At 38.7% G+C, this 24,484-nt stretch overlaps 1 protein-coding gene across 1 annotated transcript in view; it reads right to left on the bottom strand.

Annotated features, from left to right (window-relative positions):
• LOC113448505 (rho guanine nucleotide exchange factor 40) overlaps nt 1-24,484 on the bottom strand; it is a 47,117-nt gene that overhangs the window by 8,382 nt on the left and 14,251 nt on the right. Inside the window, exons 4-12 of the mRNA XM_026719222.2 lie at nt 18,599-18,719; nt 16,883-16,988; nt 15,878-15,976; nt 14,377-14,493; nt 13,978-14,076; nt 6,870-6,997; nt 3,845-3,962; nt 2,549-3,156; nt 421-667 (exon numbers count right to left, since the gene is read on the bottom strand). Coding sequence (XP_026575007.1) covers nt 421-667; nt 2,549-3,156; nt 3,845-3,962; nt 6,870-6,997; nt 13,978-14,076; nt 14,377-14,493; nt 15,878-15,976; nt 16,883-16,988; nt 18,599-18,719 — 1,643 coding nt within the window. The remainder of the gene's footprint in view (nt 1-420; nt 668-2,548; nt 3,157-3,844; nt 3,963-6,869; nt 6,998-13,977; nt 14,077-14,376; nt 14,494-15,877; nt 15,977-16,882; nt 16,989-18,598; nt 18,720-24,484) is intronic.

Genomic DNA, 24,484 nt, shown 5'->3' with positions numbered 1-24,484 from the left:
GGAGGAGGGAATGCTACACTCCCTATTTTCAGCTCCTATACAAAGGGGGGAAGGATGCAAATTCACAAATAAATAAATATTGTTGATTTTTAAAAGAATGGCCTTATACACAAAAGCTATTGGAAATCTATTCTCTCTTCCCTAAACTTTGGTATAACACCGACAGACTCTAGTTATAGTGGTTGAGGAAAAGGCAACTCTGTATGCTCAGAGGAAATCTCTGCTTCACTGCTACTTCATATATGCCAGAATATATTTTTTAAAAAAGCTTTTCAGAACCAAGAGATGGTCATGTGGTTAAGGAAGCTTTGCCAGTGGATGGGTGAGAAAGGAAGGAAAGAAGGGGGTGGAATTCTGACACAGGAAATGGGTCCCAGCATGCAGCAGGTGGAGTAGCAACTAATGAAAGGAAGCACTCACGTGACGCAGGAAGCAGCTGCCAATGCGTGATGGGTGGCTCATGCACCCCTCCAACTCGCTCAGGAGGCAGCTGGAATGGAAGGCCAGGAGCCGGTCCCGCGTGGCCCGGAGGGCACCGCCCAGGCATCTTAACTCAGCTGTCCAAGCCTGTCCCCCAGGCTCCTGAGACAGAGAAAGGGGCTGGGTAAGGGCACCCACATACTCCCGCTCGCACTCCAGCAGCTCAACCAAAAGCTGCTGTTGGACCCTGAGGAGAAAGAGGGAAGCAGGGTCACATTCAAAGTCACTCAGCCATACTTGAACCATCTGGTGACAGCCAAGTCTGTGAAGCGAGAAATGTTACAACACATCTGGCAACAGAACATCAGCACAAGGGTTATCAGCTGCTTCTGTCCCAGACTGCTCCTCTCCCCTCCAAAAACAACAACAACAACAACAAAAACACGTTTGGTCAGTGTTTTGAACCATGTTACAGATTTATAAGTGTATAATTTCATTTTAATTGGGTGTGATTCTGGTTCAAGGTGTTCCCATGTTGTTTTATATATTTAAAATATTTATGTATCACTTGTCATATGATGTTCTGTAGTGTTTCTCCAAGCATTACGCAAAATTTAAAATGTCTTTGATTGCATTGGGATGTAATCAAAGCATCTACATAACAAAGTAGCGTATTCAGAGAAGGGACATCAAATCTTGCACAAGTATAATACCTTACTGCTATTCATTAAAACAGCTCATTATTTTTCAGATTTCTGTGCTAGGCTGGGAAAAAGATGCAGTTGCTTTAAGATTAGCAATGAGTCAGCTCATTAAGGTAGCAGCATTCTTTTTTTTAGGTTTGGGTAGAAATCTAAAATGCAACTAGTTGCTTTAAACAATAGCAGAGAGATGCTGCTTTCATCAATGATTTTCTAAGCATGTATAATCCTAATGCAGAATAGGAACACACAACAATCAGGAAATAGTATAAAGAATAAGACTGTAAATTTTATTACATTATGATGTGGCTGACCAGTGTGCTAGCAGATTAGCTATTGATCATGAATTTTGGTCACCACAGAGTTGGCAGAGTGAAGGATAGCTTATCTTCTCTCAAGAACAGCTCATTATCAATTCTCCATAAAAACATGTGTTACTAACAGAATATATGACAATGAGCTTTTTAGAGCATAATTTTTAGGGGACTGTGCCCCATGTAAATGGCAGAGTAACCAAGGTATAAGAAATCACTTGGGCCTTGAAATCCAACTCCCTACTTACTGTTAGAATCCAAATTTAAGCCTCCCAAAAAAATAGTTGTCTAGCCTTTGCTTGCACATAATTAGTGGGCAATTGTTTCTGCTACAAGTAGTTTTTCCTCTAGCATTCAATCGGAATCTGCCTTATAAGTTGAATTCATTATTTGGCATTCTACTTTCAGGACTGAGGAAGAATAGGTCTTAGTTTTCTTTGGTGTGATAATCCTTTCAAGTTATAATTTCATGCTATTCTACTCTCCCCTCCCCCCCGCCCCTGCATACTTCTCAAGGCTAAACATTTTCAATTCCTTCAATGTCTCATAAAATTTTGTTTGAATTCCCCAAATAACCTCATTGCTCTTATCTGAATGGGTTCCAGTGTGTGTTTCTTAAAGCATCATGCCCAGAGTTGGATACGATACCTGAAGCCTGACTAACACAAAGCAAAGTGATGCTCATATTGAGTTGGAAAGAACTATTTAGCTCACCAAGGACAACTCCAGTGCTTAGTGCAGGAATCCAAGTAAAACCTCCCCGACAGATATTTATCAAGCTTCTGTCTGAGAACATCCTGTACAAGGAAGCTGTCTAGGTAATTGATCTGTGGAATTGCTCTTATTGTCTGAGAACTTTCCCTAATATTCAGTCCAAATTTTGCTCCATGCCATTATTATACTACCCTCTGAGGTGACAAAGAACAGGTCCTGAAGAGAAGAAGCCATTTAAAGTTTCTGTTCTAGTAGCAGAATGTCTTGAATCAAACCTTGTGTATCCACATTTTTTTTAAATGAAGCCTCCAGGCAATCAACAACTTTTTAATCCTACCATTCTGTTGTGGAACAGCTAAGCAAAAGAATAGCCACAAATTCTCTTGAGCTCCTACTCACCCAAGGCAACGCCTTCTTTCCATGCGAGGTGTGGCCCCCCAAGGTGCTTCAGCAACATGAGTTCTGCTGCGTCCCAACAGCACATGTTCACGGGGGGAACAGCTCCTGTCTGCCAGTTCCCGGCTGCTTACTTCCAGGCCACGTATATGCACACTAGGGCGACCCGGATCACTCAAGGCTCGTAATGCCAGGTTATTAGCTGGAGATGCAGGTGTTTTGGAAGTGATGAGGGGCCCCTGGCTTTTCTTCTTGCCGTCTAGGGCATTGCTTCGGGCAGGAGAACAAAAAGGGGAGCCTTTGGGGCTGGTAAGTGGCTGGAAGAGAGAAGTTAAACTGCAAGAGGAACCAAATTTGGACCCAAGCAACAAGCCATGCTTTGATGAAGAAGCAGCAGCAGCAGCACTGATGCTGCATGCCCGGGCTCGGGCTCGGGGAACAGAACTGTCTTCAGGCGTGACCTGTGACTTCCCTGAAGATCTAGGGTTTTGTAACAGTTTTTTCTCCAAGGATGTTCTTTCAGCTAGTCCCTCAGCTGGTCTCTCACCCTCTCTCTTCTTTTCTACACTGCTATCACCAGACTGAAGGCATGTTTTGCCTTCCTGCTGAACCTATGGAAAAAAGAGAGATTAGAGGAAAAAGGTAAAGGCACCCTTGGTCAATCCCAGATGCTGCCTTCACTGTTTCTTTTAGCCACTTTACTAATCCACTGAAATATGGTTTAGAAAACCAGGAGCCTTCCAGCTTTGTGGTCTGCATTTTCCAGGATAGTTAGCAATGGCTAGAATTAGGAAAGGCTGATTTAAACTTTTTTCAGCTTTTGAGGAAGGATGAATTCATTACATTCTATCATTATGGCATTTCTGCCATCACTGGGAACACCTATCCTCATTCAGTAACTCCTACGCAGTTTTTTTTTCTCACTTCAGTCAGCTAACTCCCAATTCCTCAGAGCCACTTTACCTCCCACTCATCTCAAGTCTAAAGAAAATTGGGCTTCTGAGGCAACAGTCTCCACAGCCATTCATCTCATTCAACAATCCCTAGCAAGAAGACTCAGGATTTCAAGAAATCATAAGTCTTGACTGCTCATGAGTGTATTACCAAGATAAAAAAAAATGAGGAAAGGAAAGCTTTGTTCCTGGAATTTGTCCATTCCATTTGGATAGGATAACTGCCTAGCTTCATTTTTAAAGCTCCTATATTGGGTACGAACTTTAAGTCTAATTATTCCCTTTGCTTAATGACACTCACTACAGCCAATTCTTCCCAGAGGAACAAATCTTAGAAATTAATTACCTGTATGTTCTTCTTCTCCTGCTGCAATAACTCAAGACACCGGTTGCTGAGTTGGACAAGTCCATGAAGGGCTTCATCCACCTCTTGATACAGTCTTGTGGCATCCATAGCTTGCATACTACAAGATGGGGAAAATATTACTTTGGGGAAGCACAACATAAAAAAGAATATTTGCTCAAAAGGGAAAAATTAATCTCAGAGAGGACCCACTTGGACATAATGAATTAATTTCCAAATGCTGATGAACTACAATTCCCAGCAGTTCTCACCAGAGTCTCCAATGTATCCTAAGAATTACAGTTCATGAACAGTTGGGTGGAGGGACACCAACTGCCCACTGCTTGTGTTTTAAAGGGCAAATGTTTTTAGAAAAGCATTTAGATAAACATCTAACAAGAATTATCTAAATATTTCTTCATTATCTATGAAAAACAAAGACCAAGGAGAAGGAATTGGCTTGAAATTTAACATATTTCTAGGCTGAGGTGCTTACAAGGGTGTTTTGTAGTTTTTTTTGTTTTTGTTTTTCTGATGGTTTAAAACAAGGCAAATGTAATTGCCTCCCCACTTCCCTTCTTAAGTTTTAGGAACAAACTGTTGTCATCTGCTAATGCATACAATACCTTCTTAATGGACTTTCAAAAAAATTCTTGTTTTTTATGGGAAAAAGATTTTTGTGACTGCCCTTTTTAAGATTAAAAGCAAAGGCAAAGGAATATAACCCACAAAGAGACATAGATGTAGAAAAATTCAGATAAAACACTGCTCAAAAAAAATAAAGGGAACACAAAAATAAGACATCCTAGATCTGAATGAATGAAATATTCTTATTAAATACTTTGTTCATTACATAGTTGAATGTGCTGACAACAAAATCACACAAAAATTATCAATGGAAATCAAATTTAGCAATCCATGGAGGTCTGGATTTGGAGTTACATTCAAAATTAAAGTGGAAAATAACACTACAGGTTGATCCAACTTTGATGTAATGTCCTTAAAACAAGTCAAAATGAGGCTCAGTAATGTGTGTGGCCTCCACGTGCCTGTATGACCTCCCTACAATGCCTGGACATGATCCTGATAAGGTGGCAGATGGTCTCCTGAGGGATCTCCTGCCACACCTGGACTAAAGCATCCCCCAACTCCTGGACAGTCTGTGGTGCAATGTGGCGTTGCTGGATGGAGCGAGACACAATGTCCCAGATGTGCTCAATTGGATTCAGGTCTCGAGAACGGGCGGGCCAGTCCATAGCATCAATGCCTTCGTCTTGCAGGAACTGCTGACACACTCCAGCCACATGAGGTCTAGCATTGTCATGCATTAGGAGGAACCCAGGGCCAACTGCACCAGCATATGGTCTCACAAGGGGTCTGAGGATCTCATCTCGGTACCTAATGGCAGTCAGGCTACCTCTGGCGAGCACATCAAGGGCTGTGCGGCCCCCTAAAGAAATGCCACCCCACACCATTACTGACCCACTGCCAAACCGGTCATGCTGGAGGATGTTGCAGGCAGCAGAACGTTCTCCACGGCGTCTCCAGACCCTGTCACGTCTGTCACATGTGCTCAGTGTGAACCTGCTTTCATCTGTGAAGAGCACAGGGCACCAGTGGCGAATTTGCCAATCTTGGTGTTCTCTGGCAAATGCCAAACATCCTGCACGGTGTTGGGCTGTAAGCACAACCCCCACCTGTGGACGTCGGGCTCTCATGCCACCCTCATGGAATCTGTTTCTGACCGTTTGAGCAGCCACATGCACATTTGTGTCCTGCTGGACGTCATTTTACAGGGCTCTGGCAGTGCTCCTCCTGTCCCTCCTTGCACAAAGGCGGTGGTAGCGGTCCTGATGCTGGGTTGTTGCCCTCCTATGGCCTCCTCCACGTCTCCTGATGTACTGGCCTGTCTCCTGGTAGCACCTCCATGCTCTGGACACTACACTGACAGACACAGCAAACCTTCTTGCCACAGCTCGCATTGATGTGCCATCCTGGATGACATGCACTACCTGAGCCACTTGTGTGGCTTGTAGACTCCGTCTCATGCTACCACTAGAATGAAAGCACCGCCAGCATGCAAAAGTGACCAAACCATCAGCCAGAAAGCATAGGAACTGAGAAGTGGTCTGTGGTCACCACTTGCAGAACCACTCCTTTATTGGGGATGTCTTGCTAACTGTCTATGCTTTCCACCTGTTGTCTATTCCATTTGAACAGCATGTGAAATTGATTGTCAATCAGTGTTGCTACCTAAGTGGACAGTTTGATTTCACAGAAGTGTGATTGACTTGGAGTTACATTGTGTTGTTTAAGTGTTCCCTTTATTTTTTTGAGCAGTGTATAATTAGCACTTCAGCCACCTTACTATGGTTATACACATGTAACCAAGAAATTGTTTTAAACTGTTATTCCAGCCTTCACATAAAGCATCAAATACAATCACCTCCTGATGTCACTTTATTATACAAATTCACAGGAGAGCTCATTGTAAAACAGTGAACAGAACTTAAAAATTGTTGGGATTTTTTTCACCCGCAGGTAATTTTATACACCTTAGATAACCAAAAGGAATGTGGAATGTTTTTAAAAATAGGCAAAGAGCATCTGTATAAGTAGTCATTGACTTACAACCATAGTTGAGCTCAAAATTTATGTTGCTAAATGAAACATTTGTAAAGTGAGTTTTGCCCCATTTGTGACCTTTCTTGCCACAGTTGTAAAGTAAATTATTACAGTTGTTAAGTTAGTCACGTGGCTGTTAAGTGGATCTAGCTTCACCACTGACTTTGCTTATCAGAAGGTCACAAAAGTTGATCACATGACCCTGGGACACTGCATCAATCATAAATATGAACCAGTTGCCAAGCATCAGCATTCTGATTCTGTGACCATGGGGATGCTGCAACGGTCGTAAGGGTGAAAAATGATGTCACTTTTTTCAGTGCCATTGTAACCCTGAATGGTCACTAAATGAACTGTTGTACATCGAGGACTACCTGTATTATCTTCTCAAACTGGCCCTCACCTGCAGGGTCCTGATGGAGGTAGCCGTGCTAGCAAAGAGCCTCCACGGCACTGGAGCTCCAGTAAACGAGGCTCTGAAAGCAATTTCTGCATAGTGTCCTGATGCAAGGTGATTTGAGCTGAAAGTTCCTGCAAAGATGAAAAGCTACAGATGATAACACAGCAAAGGGTAATAGACAGGGCCAACAAAATGAGAAGTATGCCCCCACAAAGACTGACAAGAGAAAATTAACAAGCCTCATGCCACTCTAAAAGAAACCCACTGCTTTGTACATTCCATGCTTTAAAGATTAATGAATTTGCTATATTTGTATTATTTAGCTTGTTTCTTTTGGTCACAGGGAACAGCGAGCATCTGTTTGCTTGGAAAACTATTTCCAATGAATGACCTAGTTCTTATGAATAAAGGTTTATTTTTCACTGAGATGGTAAACATTAGTTGGCTTGTACCACTTCTAATTGAAAATGTGGCTCTTAGTACTGACTGCCTCTTCACTATAAATAAAAATAGTCCTTTAAAAAACCTGCAAGACTACAATTTTATATGCCAGATATCTTTATTGTGTTCTCTGAATAATGTGCCGCATGATTCTTAATGATAAAAGCCAGCCTGGTGACTTTGGGCCACTCACTCTCTCAGCCCAACCCACCTCACAAGATTGTTATGGGGGAAAATAGGAAGAGAAAGTTGTGTTGGATATGTTTGCTACCTTGAGTTATTTGTAAACATAATAAAGGTGGGATACAATAAATAAGTGCAGGGATAAATAAAACTTGTGGTCTAAAGTGGTACAGACCAGCCACTCTTTTACTACTTCTGTGAGAACTGTTTTGATCTTATGAATGTGGAAATACATCATTGAGGTTCTACAGGGACTAGAAGATCTTAGAAAGATTTTTTTCTGGTGGAAAAAGGTTTTTTCAAATGCAGCTTCTTTAGAGTCATCAGATTTATATTGGGATTCAATACAGAATAAGTGAAGTATGTGCAAGATCATTAGGAAAGATTCCAATTATCTGCTCTGTCCAGTTTTGGATACTCATTGCAACTATCATGTGAGTAAACAGGCTGATAGCACGTGGCAAGATAAGGCAAGTCTGTTATCTGCAACACAGACAGTATATCATTTACCAATCTGATAACAAGTGGAATGGAATAATAGATAAAATGTGAAGAAGGAGAAAAGAAAGTATTAGAAGGATAAAATGAGCAAAAAGAAGGTGCTCTCTGAGGCAAGTGTCCCCAAGTCGCAGGCCATGGACCAGTACCAATCCATGGCCTGTTAGGAAATGGGTTGTTCAAGCAGCAAGTGAGAGAGTAAAGCTTCATCTGCTCATGCGCAGGGTTTAAGTTGCACATGGAACCATTCCCCCCTGCCATTTGTGGAAAAAATATCTTCCATGAAACTGGTCCCAGTGGGGACTGCTGCTCTAAAGCGTTTATGTGTGAGACTCAAGAACAGTTTTCCTAGGACCTCATACCTCACAGCACCAAATAATTTAGAATAGGCTACAGTGTGATCTTATTCAGAAATGAGGTCCATTATGATGCTCAACATGATTTGCTTTAAGATAATATGAATCCAGTTGGAAGACCAAGAATTTATGATATATTTATGAATTTGTAAGAGCAAACCCTATTCTCTACTAGCACTGATGATGTTACCTAGTTTGGTAATGAAAACAGAAAAAGAAAAGATCCAAGCTCAGAAAGCCCCAGTTTGAACCCTGATCTACAAATATTCTCTCTATTGGTATTTATCATAAAGTCATAAGTAGATATATGTATACATTCAGAAATCCATACAACTTATTGTGCATCATTAATATTAATATGAGTATTTGTACTGTCTCTTATTTTTCATATACTTTTGCCTACTTTTAGCGAAAAACACAGCCTGCCACAAATACACATATTGCTGATTTCAAATGATAACCCAAACTCCTGCTAAAGCGTCTTTGCTTAAAAATCAACTATTCATATATTTAATTATTGTATCAATACAAAAAGAATTAAAACAATCTTTCATTATACATTTTCATACAGTATATTGGAGAAGAAAACAGAAGAATCTACCTTAGGCTGCTTCTAATGGTGTCCATGCCCACAAAATGTCTGAAGTCTCATACCATTTGGAGCAACATTTTGGAAAATATTAGTGGTCCAAATGGTGGGTCTCAGGTATGAAAACTGCTCAGGGTTGATTTAATAATATTTCAGTAAATTTTAAAGTAGCATTGTTTTATTTGAATTTCTGGGCATTCCATAAGCTATTTAGAGTGTTGGTAAATACTCCAGAGGGGAGGAGCTAGTGTCGTGACGGTACGGTTTGCAATCGAGCTCTAAGATTGCAGCCGATATCTTCGCCACTGGCCGGTCCAAACGGACCTAAACCGTCCAGTAGGGACGGTTATCTTGAGGGGTATACCCTGTGGATCCCAGGGACACCACAAAGTCCCTGGTTGACCCAGGAGAAGTCCCTTTTGTCGGCGGCGGAGAGGCAGCCCCAAAGCTGCTGAAGTCGGGGCAGCTCCGGAAAGGAAGAGGCTGAAAGAGAAAGTGTGTCGGCTGGGTGAGAAACTTTTTTTTTTTTATTAACACTTTGAGGCTTGAAAGAACACTCTGATTATAAGAAGAAATCTGTGAGATTTTTGACAAAACTGAATAAGCGGCGTTTTTTAAAGGGAGACGTCAAAGCGAGGCTTTATTTTTCTGAGGTTCTCGCGGGTATTTGTATGTGGATCTTTGGTTATTCGGGTTTTCTCCCACGACCACGGACCAGAAGCCGCACTGCAGCTGCATCACTACCCACTTCAAACCCCTCCGAGCCATACATGAAGCAAACTGACACCCACTATGAAGATGCAGCACGACCACGAACTCGAAGCCAAACAGCAAGATCACAGCTCACCAACTCAAATCCCCCAGCAACTAAGACTAACCTGAGCACAACCAAGCCCCCACCTGAACAGAACATGCCTCCAGCCAATCAGAACACGGCCAACCTCCCAACCAATCAGAATACAGCCAAACCCCCTACCAATGAGAACACACCCCCACCCAATCAGAACACAGCCAAGCCCCCACCCAATCAAGTCACACCCCCACTAGCAGTTAAAAGGAAGCAGCAGCTGCAATCTCACATCACTCTGAGAAGCACAGAGCCGAAGAAAGAAGCCTGAAGATGATGAATGAGACTTCATCGAAACGTTGCCTAGATACTGCCAATCTTACGTGGGAGAAAACCCGAATAACCAAAGATCCATATATATATAGAGAGAGAGAGGCTCCCTTGGTTATTTTTCTTTTGTATATATATATATATATATATATATATATATATATATATATATATATATATATATATATATATATATATATATATATATATATATATATATATATATATATATATATATATATATATATATATATATGTATACATCTTCTGTTCTTTTTAACCCCAATTACGCTTTTCTGGGAGGAGGGGGGAAAGTGAGAATTAAGAAACTTTGTAACACTGCCAACTAGAGGCTTGGAAATATTTTACTTGAAGTGGAGAGAACTATGAAAGACCTCTTCTCAAGGACATTTTAACTTGATAAGATAGAGGGAAGAGCGCAGCAGAATACAGGTGCTCTTTTGGATTTCTATCAACAATTAAATATCTGAGGTTTGGCTTTGAAGCTTGTGGGGAAGAGAAGAGAGTCATAACAAGAGCCTTGGACAATTAAACGAAGTGCAGTGTGTTGTTTCTTTTTTTTTTTAATCTTTTTTTAGTTCCGCTACCCCTCCTTACCAGCATTACTGTAAACTTTTATTTTAGCAATGTTTTTATTCTTACCTTTTATTTTAAAGGGGAAGCCTTAGAATTTCTCATTTTTATTTTTATTTTTTTTCCCTTTTTCATTGGGATTTTTGCTCTTTCCATCTATGCTCTTGGATTATTTTGGTTCCCCTTTTTTTTAATTGAGATTTTCTAATTGGGTTAAGGTATGAAGATCCTGAAGAAATCTTTCTTTTGCTCTGTTCTTTTTTATTATTATTATTATTGGGTTTTCTCCTTCTCCTTTTTATTCTTTATTGTGGATTATTTCATAATTGGATTAGGGTCTGGAAGAACCTGAAGAATCTTTTCTTTTTTCTTTTTTCTCCTTTACTATTGGGCTTTTTACCATTGGACGTTTCCATTTTGGATTATAATTGCCTACCTTACTAATTGGATTAAAACTTGAAAGAATTTGAAGATTTTGAACCATTTAAAATGAGTAGGAAACTCATACCTCCAGGTGCTTCTACATCTACTTCTGCCTCCCCACCATCTGGAGGACAATGTTTAATTCAGGCAATGTTAAAGCAAGACAAAAAACAAGAAAAAGTAACTTTACAGATGATTATGCAAGGAATCCAAGATCTTAAGATAAAAACAGACACCACTGAACAAAGAACAGGGAAGACTGATGAAAAAGTGGAAAATATTCAACAAATGATGGTGAAGTATGATGAGAGACTCCAAAAAATCGAAGAAGAAGGTAAACGAAGAGAGGAGAAGATTGGAAATATTGATAGCAGACTAACAGTGGTTGAACAAGATAAAAGTGGGATGCTGAAGTGGGAGATGGAGAGGTCAGAATTCTATCTCAGATTTCAAAACATAGAGGAAGAAAAAGGACAAGATTTGACTGTGATAATGATAGAAATTCTGGCTGATGCTTTGGAAATAACAGAGGAAAAGATGATGGATGGAGTAGATGAGATATACCGAGTTTTTACAAGATATGCGATGAGAAATAATCTACCCAGAGAAGTTCACATCAGATTTATTAAAAAATCCATCAAAATACAAATTTTACAAGCGGCAAGAGAGAAGATGTTGAAATATAAAGGCAAAGAAATCCTGGTCTTAAAACAAATACCCAGAAGAGTGAGAGAGATGAGAAGAGAATATCAATTTTTGACCAAAGTGCTATTGAAAAAGGAGGTGAATTACAGATGGCTGATTCCAGAAGGACTGATGTTTACATGGCAAGAACAGAGACACAGAATTGATTCAATCGAGAAAGCAGAACTTTTTTACGCAGAATTTTTTGGAAGGAGAGAGGAGGAGGCAGAAAAAGAGGTCTCATTAATTGAATTCCAAGAGGAACAAATGGAGATTGAAAAAGAAGAAGGCGCAGTAGATGGACAGATGGATATCAAAGACCAACGTGAACCAAGATCTACGAGAGCTGCCAAACCTAAATATAAAATATAATCATGGAAGAGAAAAAACTGATTACAATGAATATAAATGGACTGAACTCAGCTGCTAAGAGAAGGAAGATTTTTCATAAATTAGGGATATTAAAATTTGACATAATTTGTTTACAAGAAGTACACATTAAAAAACAACATGAACAATTGTTAGTACAGCCAAAATTAGGGAAAATATTTACTTCTTTGACCCAATGTAAGAAAAGAGGAATGGTTTTATATATTAAAGAGGCCACCCCAGCAAAATTGATTTACACTGATGAAGATGGAAGAATATTAATGGTGGAAATAATGGACAATAATATAAAAATACTCTTGATTGCAATCTATGCTCCGAATGATAAACAAGAAGAATTCTATAAAAAATTACACATGAAAATGACTGGACTGGACTATGCTAATATAATTATGATGGGAGACTTTAATGGAATTGTGGATAATAAACTGGACTATATAGCAACAACAGCAAAGCACAATAGAAAGATTCTTCCTAAATCCTTTTTTAAAATGACAGATGAATTAACTTTAAAAGATATATGGAGAGAAAGAAATGCTAAAACCAAACAATATACTTTCTATTCAAATGGACATTTATCATAGTCCAGATTAGATATGATTTGGATCTCAACAGAATTAATATCTAGTGTTCAAGAAACAAATATTGAAACAAGTACTTGGGCAGACCATAACCCAATGACAATTAAATGGAAGGGACAAAAAAAAAAAGATCGAGATGGACGTTAAATAATACTATTTTAAAGGAGAAAGATTTTATACAATGGATCGAGAAAGAACTGGCTTTTTTCTTTAAAGAAAATAAAAAAGAAGATACTTCAGCGCAGAATGTTTGGGATACAATGAAGGCATATGCTAGAGGATTGATAATAGACTACATAAGAAAAAAGAATATTAGGAAAAGGCAAGCCACAAAAGCCTTGGAAGATGAGTATAAAAGACTTGAAAAAGAATTACAGAAAATGCCACAGAAAAAAGATATTAAACTGAAATTGGACATAACTAAACATAAAATGGGCTTAATAGAGAAAGAAGAACTGGCACAGAAAATTAGGAATGCTAAACAGAATTATTTTGAAGATGCAAATAAGCCAGGTAGATGGCTAGCATATAAATTCAGAAAGGAGAAAGAGTCAAGGAAAATATCGCAGTTAATAGATGACCAAGGCCAAGTTTGTTATGGTAATAAGGAGAAAAAGGAAATTATTCGAGATTTTTATGGACAACTATACAAGAAAGAGAATATTGATGAGGAAAAAGTCAAACAGTACTTACAGAATGCTAACCTACCTAAGAAATCCAAAGAGGCTGAAGAAATGCTAGAAAGTAATATAACAATGATAGAATTAAGTGAAGCACTTAAGAAACAAAATAATGGGAAAGCACCAGGTCCGGATGGGCTTCCGGCAGAATTCTACAAAATATTACAAGAATCATTGAGCACTCCATTGTTAGAAGTCATGAATGAAGCTATGTCAAAGAAGATGATACCTAAAACTTGGTCAGAGGCTTATATTACACTTATTCCAAAAGAAGAGGCTGATCCACTGCATAAAAAAAAAAGTAAAAAAAGATAGAGTGTTGGTAAATACTCTGGTGCTGGGAGGTGCTTTTTGTCCAACTAACTCAATTCTCTAGCCCTTACTTTCACTATTAGTGTCTAATGAACTCCCTCAACTGGGGGATTAATCAGAGACAGAAGCAAGAGTGAAAACTGTTATCCCATGATGACTATTGCTGCAACTCTTTTCCAAGTACTAGCAAGAGGAAAATCTACTTCTCATTGCATAATTCAATTGCATAACCTCATAATTTCTGTATAAGTATCATACGCATTTACCTCCTGATTTGATGCTGTTCCCACTGTGTTGAGGTGGTCACTGGCTTCACATACAGTCTGGAGAACAGCACAACAGAGATCTTGTAGTTGTTCAAGAGCCTGAATAGACATGGGGGAAGGTGCATTGTGTTACAAAAGCAGAGAGTTACAATATATTTTAATGAAGAACTTACATTATAAGAATGTCCAAGTTAGAACTACATCTGAAGTGGATGATTCCTGTAAATATAAGGTATGTGCTGACATCTAAAGCATCTATACTATAAAAGCTATCTCACAGAAACATTAACTATGTATTCTTGAAGGAAAAAGGCAGGAAAGTTTCTTGAAGGAAACTTCAATTCTCTGGATCAATTCTTTGTGTTAATATAAGGTCCATTCATGACTATTTTCCCATACCTGATGTTCTCTAACCCATTTGGGTGGTGAGTAGCTCAGAGTCCCACCTAGTGCTGGGGTCAACTGATCCAAGGCTACATAATGTGGAAGTTCATGCAGCAAAAGAAGCCGGATTTCCTGCAGGATAAGGGGACTGAATCAGATACAAAGAGTTCCCAAATTCTTTTCAATAATATCCAATATCTTGTCATCCCTCTTCCTTACCTCAGCCATGAACCCTAGGTCATGGCTAGACCTAAACTGATGTTAGAAATAGTAACTCATCACAATCTCTGAAGGACAAAAATACACAATGAAATGTTTATTTTGTCCGAAAAAAATGTCTTTTTTTGTGCAACAACTTGCATGATAGAAACAATAATTTTTTCTCCTCATCCCTAACTCTTAATATTCTAATATTATTTGCATGCATACATTTTTGCTATATCCTCCAAATTGTTTAAGGAATTAGATACATAACTCTACCAATCCATTGATTTTCTGTGTATTAAATAAATTATAAATGAGCTAAATTTGGTTAATAACATCCAGCTCATACACTTCAGTTTAGAGAATGCCCAGAGGTTTATGTAATCACATAATTATAAGCTACCTCCTTCCCATATCATTAGGTTTCAATGTTCTGCCAAAAATTTACCAGCCCTAAAGGAGAAAACAATACATTGTATATCTTTTTCTTCATTATCAGATAAAAGCATTATTGACTAATGTCTCAACTGGATAGAAAGGTAGAGCTAAATAAACAGTAAACGGCATCTCAAATGGCCAAAAATTAATAAGTTTCTGTTATCAGTCCGGTTTTTCTGTAGTGGACTTGCCTCCAGTTAACACATAGATGGATTCACACCATGCCAAAGCATGCATTAAACAGAATTATTAAATAAACTATAGTTAGCTGGGATGCACAACCTATAAACCAGGTGTAGCCAAGCCCTGGGCCATAATCTGATACTGGGACACGGCCCATTCGGAACCAGGTTGTGGAAGTGGCAAGCGAGTATGCACTTGCAAGTAGGTCCACTTGTACAAACTGGGGGCAAGTGCGCAAAGTTCTATTTGCATGAGCGGTAGGCACCTGCTGCTTGCGCAAATGGAGCTACATACATGCACTGGCGCACCGCTCCTGCAGAACCATCCTCTCTCCCTTCTGCTGCTACCACTAATCCGCAAAGCTGGAAAGTTGGGGACCACTGTAGTAAACCATTAGCCACTGTTTGTACCAAACTCTAAACTAAAATCCAATCAAACCATATCACAGTTTAACAAGATGTTTATACCCACCCTCTGTTATTAAATGACCATCCCATGTGATATTGATACATGTATAAAAGGAGCAAAGCTTCAATCACTGAGTTGTGACTGCTATCTTGATTTTGATCAGGACTCTCTCATGTCTCTAACCATGACCTAGATATCTCACTCCACCTGCCCTTATTCTCCCTTCTTCTTCAGCAAACATTCCTCCAGGAAATAGTTTGCAGTAGAAACTCAGAGTTCTTACCACAACAGGTTCTAAGGTCAATTCTTCTTCATGGGGTACAAAACGATCATCAGAAGGTAAGATCACCAGCAGCTGACTGATGGGAGTTGGTGCAGTCTCCTAAATAAATAAAAGGTTTTGCTTCACAGGCTCATAAAAGTTGCATTCAATAATCAGAAGCAAAGGGAGAGAGTTCTACAGGCCCAGAAAGTGAGGCATAGAAAGGTAGCAGAGCTACCTTGTTTTCCAATATATGAGAAACAAAAAAAGTTACAACAAAATACTTTTGTCAGGGTCCAGAGTCAATCAAAGGCAGGGATCCCCAACTCCTGGGCCGTGGCCCACTATCGGATCATGGCCTATTCAAAACTGAGCCATGTGAGCTGAGCAGGCTGGCATAAGCATGTGCACGCACAGCTTACCTCACGTAAGCAGCGGACCAGTATGCATGCAGTTCAATTCATACGAGCAATGGAATGGCATGCATGCATGTGCACATGTATGTACGCTGGGCCACTGCTCATGTAAGTTGAGTTGTGTATGCATATGTACCAGCCCACCACTTTCAAGGCCTAGTTCCCTTATCCCAACCCAGCCGGGATGCCAAGCTGCAAAAGTTGGAGACCACTGATCTAAGGCTTGGCCATGGTTTTCATTATAAAACAATGAAAACTTGAGGGGGGGGGGTGTTCAACTAGCACCATTTTGTTCCTTATTTTGATTATATAAATCATGTCAAAATCACACTAATGTATACAGTTTATCTCCCTTTCCTCCAGAATATGAGATTTAGTGCCAATTTGCATAAACTTTGGTCTTTATGTTCATATTTTGAGGTTATTAGAAATGTACTATTTTATTAAAATAGTAAATAGACCTTCAGGCTGCTTATTGAGGGTCAAGGAAAAAAACTTCAGGTTCACTTTTCCAACTTCCATGTCATTCATATGTATTGGATTGCATTTCCCATCATCCTCAATTAGAATTACAGGGAGAAGGGAAAGGCAACTTGAGTCAGGATGATACCTGGAATGCTCTTAAAGCTGGCAGCAATACGGGGGCCTGGAAGGCCCAGTCATCCACATGGCTTAGGTCCAACAGCACTGTCAGTCCAAGAATCTTTAGCTCTTGCCTAGAACATAGGTGCAAAAAACAAGAGATGTAGAGTTGCCTTTTCAGCATCAGGTTTGCCAGATTGGCTTAATGTAACATTTACCAAAGAGGCCAAATCATAGGAAAATTGGGCAAAATAGTTTGCTTGGAGGCATCTCTAAGAGCTTTTCTGAGAGTGAGTGAGTGAGGGGGGGGGAAGAGAGAGAGATTCTCACTCGGTAACGTTTTATCATGTGTATAAAATTTTATCATAAATGCATACAATGGTCCGAAAATGAATTTTATTATCATTTATTACCACTGTATTTCTAAATGGCTTCTAACTGAGGTAGTCGCTAAATAGGAAGTGTAATTATCAAACCTGTTACAAAGTGCAAAATTAACAATTGGATATAGAATTATAATAAGAATGATAATAAATGTAACAAATATGGAGTAAATCACAACAAATTAGAATTTTCACTCCAGTAACAAATATGGTAGCCAGTACAGTCCCTAAAATTTAAAATAACCTTGAATATTATTATTACTATATCTATACTGTGGATATTATTAATTCAATGTTTATTTGAAAAATTAAATGACTGCCTATTATACTATATTATGCAACACAATCTGCTAAGAAATACATAAATAAAAATTAAAACTCCAGGTTTTTTTTAATTAATTAAAGATTGTGGAGCAATCTATGCAATGGGAGAAGATTTAGCTCATTTCCACAACTGCTATATTCTACTAGATTATGAATAACCTTTTTCAAATAAGAAAGCTCAAAGACATTTTTAGTATTTGGGGTCAAAACAACCAACCTTTGCAAACAAAATGCTTTTAAACTAATTGGATTCTTAATGGCTTCCCATGGCAGCTTCCTGAAGTTCTGATTTTATGAGAAGAATTTCCTGAATTCTTCACCTGCCTCAATTAATTAGTCTTTTGGAAGGGAGCCTTGACTGCTTCATCTGAAGGCACTTTGATATACAGTACAGCTATTGCATCAGGCTAATCTAGTGGATTTTTAGCTGGATTTTGGCAAGGCACTTTCTTTAATAAACTAGTCAACTTTGCTGCCTGAGACAAGGGACAAACAGCATTCTGACTAAGTAAGGAGCTAAGTTTATCTCTTAGTTATAAGTCACAACTAAAAACCTTAAGACAAGCAACTATGTAATACACAGCAGCAGCCTTTTACGCCATATATCTAGGCATTGCTCATTTACCACGCTACCATCTCTGGCTCAGCAAATGCTAGAACATAGCAGAAGCAGATCAAAGTATATTGTGAGCATCTTGTCAGTGATACGTGTGCCTTGAACTACTTTCATTTCTAAACTCTGACACAGGCAATGATAACAAGAAAAGGTTAATAGAGCCAGATTGCAATAGTCGCCATCACCAAGACTCAGGAGGAGCAGTTCTGGAGGAAGACAGCAGCATCCCAGCAATTGTTCTTTGAGGCTGTTATCTCATTTTGTGTAAATCAAGGGTCTTCAAACTTGGCAATTTAAGACTTGTGGATTTCAACTCTCAGGATTCCTGAGCTAACATGACTGGAGGAGGAATTCTGGGAGTTGAAGTCCACAAATCTGAAATGTCAACTTTGAAGATCCCCTAGTCTAAATAACAGGTTACCTGAGAAGTGAGTGCATGTATCTTAAGGTATTAACCAGATCCTCTTGTCCCGGAGGCAACTCATCCTGAAGAGGCTGGGGCACTATGGTCAGCAAGGAATGGCCAGCCTTGTCTATTCCTCCTGGTGTGGAGAGAAACAGAAGGAAAATATGAGCTATAAGTCATAACTTTATTTACCTTGCAATGCTTCTGGCCTGTACTCCAATAAAAACAAAACATGAGTTGGCTTCTCAGCTACCAAATCTCATAGATAGGGCCAAATCAGTCTGAGATCAGCAGCCATTCACATGACCAGTCCCAGACATTCAGAATTTGCAACAAAAGGGTGCATGGACAAGAACCACTTTCCTACCAATCACACTTGGTGAATTATGATCTTTGGTGCTTTCTAAGATTTAAACACACTTGTAGGACTTTAATTCTCCAGAAATTGTCTTCACTAGGTGCATCTGCAATTTCATCAGATTGCTGCAAACCACAAAAAGAATTGAAACGGCACCACATGGCCATTTAGTTTAGTTTAGTTTACTTTATTGTCACTGCACCTCATACAATGAAATCAAACACCATCTCCAGTGCACACCATGAATTTATTTATATTTTATTTATTATTTAGATTTAGAATTTATTTAGATGACTTGGGTTACCACCTTATAAAAAGTGTAATGTATATCTATCATACTCCATTAATAACATAGTTGAACTCTCCAAAGTAAAAAACAATGAATTCCATTTGAGTAATTTATGCAACTTTCTTAAATTAACATTTCTCTTGATTTGTTTTCTCCTGCCTTGGCTAGAAAAGTAAAACAGAGAGACTTCCAAGTTCTGTGGCATGGAATACGATCAATGTGAATATCCCATGACATTCTGACATTGGGCTAAAATTCCCAACCTCATGACTACTTTAAGTCTGTCTTAAAATATGTATTAAGCTTATATTCCATGAATAATATAAACCCCTGGTTTCCATAACAAAGTCAATACTAATTGCAGCACCAGCATTTTATAAGCATATGGAAAGTTGAAATGCAATTACTTTCAAAAAGAAACCGAGGTTGGAATTTTTATTTACGCAGATACAAAGCAGATGTGGAAGACAGATCTGAGGGCAGACCACTGGAGTTCATAAGCTACACCAACCTATCAGACCAAAATAGATTGTGTCTGCATGTGTGTGTCTGTGTGCGTGTTCTACAGGAAGAACATCTGAGCTCATTTTCTCCATTAAAAAAAACAAAAACTGCTTCATCTTCCAAATGGTATGTTGCTGGAAAAACACTGAAACTTCCCCTCACAGATCCAGTATTCCATTTCCTACAACATATCATGTTGCAGCAAATACAAAATACATAAATTTGGAGCCTGGGAAAAGTTAACATAAGGTCATTTACAGAGGGAAAATTCCCCATCTTTTCTTTCTGCCTGTAGCCAATTGTAAATCCTAAAAGTTTCAGGAGAAAATGAGAGACAATCAGGGATAAAGAATGGGAGGGGGGGAGCAGGAAGCAGAATCAGAATCCCATTTAATGCTAAAGTAGCTCATCAATATAGATGAAAGTTTTGTTACCAAGTTTTTGTGGGAAGAAGGGTTACAGGGGAGAGGATAAGATGGATATCTTCCCATTAACTTCCATAAGACTGTCGTTTCAATCCCAAAAGGTCTTTTCCCATTGTGATGGATTAGATTCCATCATTCCTAGTCAGCAGATTCAATGATTAAAACACAAATCTGCTTGTGTACAATTGGGAAAGAGTGGTTATCTGGAAAGATGACTTGCAAGTATTGTTTATGTGCTATTCTTGTCATTTGTAATTGGATTGCGAGGGAATCATATCATGATCATTTGATTAAAATTAAGGCTGTTGACAAGACACTTCATTTCTACTTTTCCACCCCCTTCAGGTCTGCATGTGTCCTTGGTTTAATCTCATAAACTTTCTAAAAGCATTCAAATTTAACAGCAGCAAATCTTTCCTTCATTGCAAAAGAGACAGAAAACTGACATTCCACCACAGTTGACATCAACTTCATCTTCTGTTGACATATAGACTTCACCTCAACAAAACCAATTAGATAAATATAATCTCAGTTCAGCTATCCATTATGATGTATGAATTCTTAACCAGGTTAAATAAAGACTTGGATATGCACTTTACATATATTTATATATGGGTGGGCACTGAAGGGCTGTTTGCAAGACAATGACAAATAGAAAACATTCAGGAAGAAAGCAAAAGCACTTCTATACTATTGCTAAGGAAATGTTGTACTTTCATGTAGTTACCACAAATCAAGCTTAACTCAAGGGCATCTCTGTCTTTCAAAAAAATGTAATTAGTTAACCTGAGCAAAATGTCATAACTAATTATGTTGTGCAGCCTAGCATGTTTATGTGTTTTATGACTCATGATTTTGTGAGTTATTCTGGCATTCAGGATAAGCATATTGTGAGTTTGAGATCAATCTAAACCGTGTAGAATTATCATATGAGTAGCAGAAAAGTTCACTACTCTCCTCACAGATTGGGTTTCTGATGACAACTAAAGATAGACATCTGCAAAAAATCTTCACACTTACAGGTGTGCGTGCTTAAACTTTGTACAATTTCAGGCTTGCAAGCAAATCAACACATATGCAACTAAATACAATGATCTCTACAGCACAGAAATCTACACTATATACACAGATATCTGTGGAGATTCTCAGTCATCCAGGTCATAGTTGTCTCAAAGGTGCTTTTTCAAAAGGCAACTTGATTTTGGTTCAGTTAGGTTATTCCTTGAGGAAGATGTTTCACTTCTCATCCAAAAAGCTTCTTCAGTTCTAACTGAATGGTGGAGAATGCAAGGATTTATATGCCTTGCAGTCATTTGGTCATTAGCATTATTTTTAAGAGTGGTTGAGGCAACTTGAGGCACAGATAAACTTCCAAGTGGTCTCAACTACTCTCAGAACGTTCTAATGACCAGATGACTGCAAGGGATATAAATCCATTCTCTAGTTTATTGGATGAGAAGTGAAACATCTTCCTCAAGGGAAAAAAACTAGTTGCCTTTTAAAAAAAGCTCCTTTGAGATATGTACTCAGATGTCGCTTCTAATCTGATATCAGAGCTACAATTTATGGAGAAATAGGATAGCTCTCTTCTGCAGGTTTTTTTTTTTTTTAAATAATGCCTCAGTAGTTTCAAGTGCCACTAGGGATCCATGCTATCCTTTTTCCTTTCGTCTGTTCTGAAATTACCCTATGCTGGAAGAAGCAACCACCCACAATCCTTTTGAATTGAACATATAGGTTACAACAAATGGGAACTAAATTCTAAAACAAGGCAACATTGTTTGCTTGTAATTTACATAAACAGTATGCATCAACTCTTTTCAAATGACTGCAGTATTTCACAGGGAGAAAAAAAAAGGTACATTCACAGGGGCAATCCAAGAATTACATCCAAAGGTTCCTTCCTCCAATGGAAAGAGTCTTCCACTGATAGAAAAGATCCTTTTGTCAGAGGAAGTCAACCTTTGGATCTAATCCCAAATGTCTCAAACACTTCAGTTGAAAGGAAATGGCATTTCCCTCTCCAATTTAGAAGGTTCTTAAAAGGTATTATGGAAAACAGGTCAACTGGGGGTTATAATCATTGGTAACTAAATATCATCTCCATTATGTGCTGTTCTTTTGAATAGCAGATTCTGAGGATTACTGTTAACTATGACTTCTAATGTAGACCTTCCATTTATTTAATCAACACTATCATCTAACTGAATCATTTCCAAACAGGTGTCCTTCAATTGCAAAGGAAATTGTAGGGAAGGTAATTCAAATACATCTGGAAGACACCAAAAGCCTGTTGTATCAGAAAGAAGATGTGTGAAAAAGCATGCAGACAAAAGATTGAGACTTAGCTAATATCAACTGTTAGTTTCTAGACGTAAGAAATACAAAGCTTAGATGACCTAATGTCCCTTATTGTAGTACATTAAGGTGTGGTATGTCCATATAAACTAGTTTGTTCTAAACCTGAATAGTTTCCCTTTTGCACTGATTCATAAATAGTCACTCAAGCAGGGCCTAACTTAATCACTTAACAGAATAACAGAGTTGGAAGGGACTTTGGAAGTCTTCTAGTTCAATTGTCTGCTCAAGCAGTAGACCCTGTATCATTCCAGACAAGTGGCTGTCCAGTCTCTTAAAATCTCCAATGATAGAGCATCCCAAACTTCTGAAGGAAAGCTATTCCATTAGTCAACGAGGCATCCAAATGATTGGAACACTGGCAACAGAACACTGAACCAAATCAAGCATTAGTTTGTTCTAACTGGGATGTTTTTGGAATTGCTATGGCATGAAAATGAAAAGGATGAAAAGAATTGGAAAATTCTGCAGAAAATAATGGCTATCAGAATCTCCATATCTCACAAATGTGGCCTCTCTGGCAAGTTGATCCAGGGAGCAATGAACAGGAATTTTGCTTGTGGGCCTTCTAGAGACTACAGATGATCTTCATTTAACAACTACAAGGGTTGAATGAGTGTTAGTTACAACCAGTCCTCATATTTATGGCAGCTGCAGTGCTCCCAAGGTTACTTGCTCACATTCTTATTATTCTTGCCAACTTGTTACAAGCAGAATCAATGAGGATGCCAGCAAGAATTTAGAAAAGGTGACCATGTGACATCATCACTTAACAACCTACAGTGATTTGTTTAATAATGCCAACAGGAAGTGCTAGAATTTCCACTGCCAAAAGCAGCATGGTCACGTAATGTCATACTTTAAGATTCTGTGACTTAGTGATGTAAACTCTGAACTCAATTACTATTGTTTAAATGAGGACTACATGTATATCCAGGTTTTAGAGGTGATGTTCATAAAACTGAAACATTCTAATAGGTGACATTTTTTTGAAAATAGATTCACCAATCCGGTGCTTTCTTTTCAAGTGTTCTTCTATTCTCTTATTTTCCCCTTATTTCCAAATCTCTTTTTGTTTACACTTTCTATGTGTTTCTAGGGAGGCCTGCCTCCTGTTTTGAAAGCCCAGAGGCCTTCAGTAACATGATCAGGCACTGGTGTCATTCTGGGTTGTTTGGTGGCTTGAGGGAAGAGAGTGGTTCCTGCAGACTGTTGTGATGTGGCGAAGACCGAGGCTTGCCTCACTCAGTCCTCATGATGTTTAGTAAGATGGCAAAAATGTTGGTTAAAGGACAAGTTTGTTGGAAGAGCCTGCAGAGACTCATTTTGTAATGTTGATATTCATAGGAAAGTTTTGGGCTGCAATCTGAGGCCATGGTTTGTTGAGCTAAGTATATTTTATGGTTAAATCATATTGCTGGAATTGCAACCTGGATTGCCCCACATTATTTTACTGCTCACGATGGAAAATACAAATGGGCGATTGCACCATTACAGAAGTAGTTACCCTCTGTATATTGCACCTGAGCCATCTATGATTAATGACATCCAAAATCTGTTTCTCCATTGTCTTCACCCATTATCTCCAATTAATTTCTCTCCAGTTGGTTAATGTTGCTTAATTGTGACATCTAGTTCAACCCTACATAATGGAGCAGAGGGGCAGACAGCAGAAGGTTGCTTTGCCTTGAAAAGTCAAAGAAAATAAGCATATTGAGGACAAAAACTGTCAGTATTTGAAATACACAACATCAAAAGTGGGCAAAAAAAAATAATGAAAAAAGTGTGGATACTTGTTAGGGAAAGGCATTAATACTTTCTAAACAGCAAATGCAGAGTGATGCTGTGCTATTTAGTGTAGAGATGATGTAAACCCAACATCCATTAGGAAGGAACTGCTGAGAGTCTCACACACTCTGAAGCATCTATCTATCCTCTGAATCCAAAGCACTGCACACCCCACTGAT

Source organism: Pseudonaja textilis, chromosome Z, assembly GCF_049901715.1.
Source record: "Pseudonaja textilis isolate UNSWEBS1 chromosome Z, rPseTex1.2, whole genome shotgun sequence".
Classification (NCBI taxonomy): Eukaryota; Metazoa; Chordata; class Lepidosauria; order Squamata; family Elapidae; genus Pseudonaja; species Pseudonaja textilis.
This window is presented reverse-complemented; position numbering and strand designations above follow the sequence as displayed.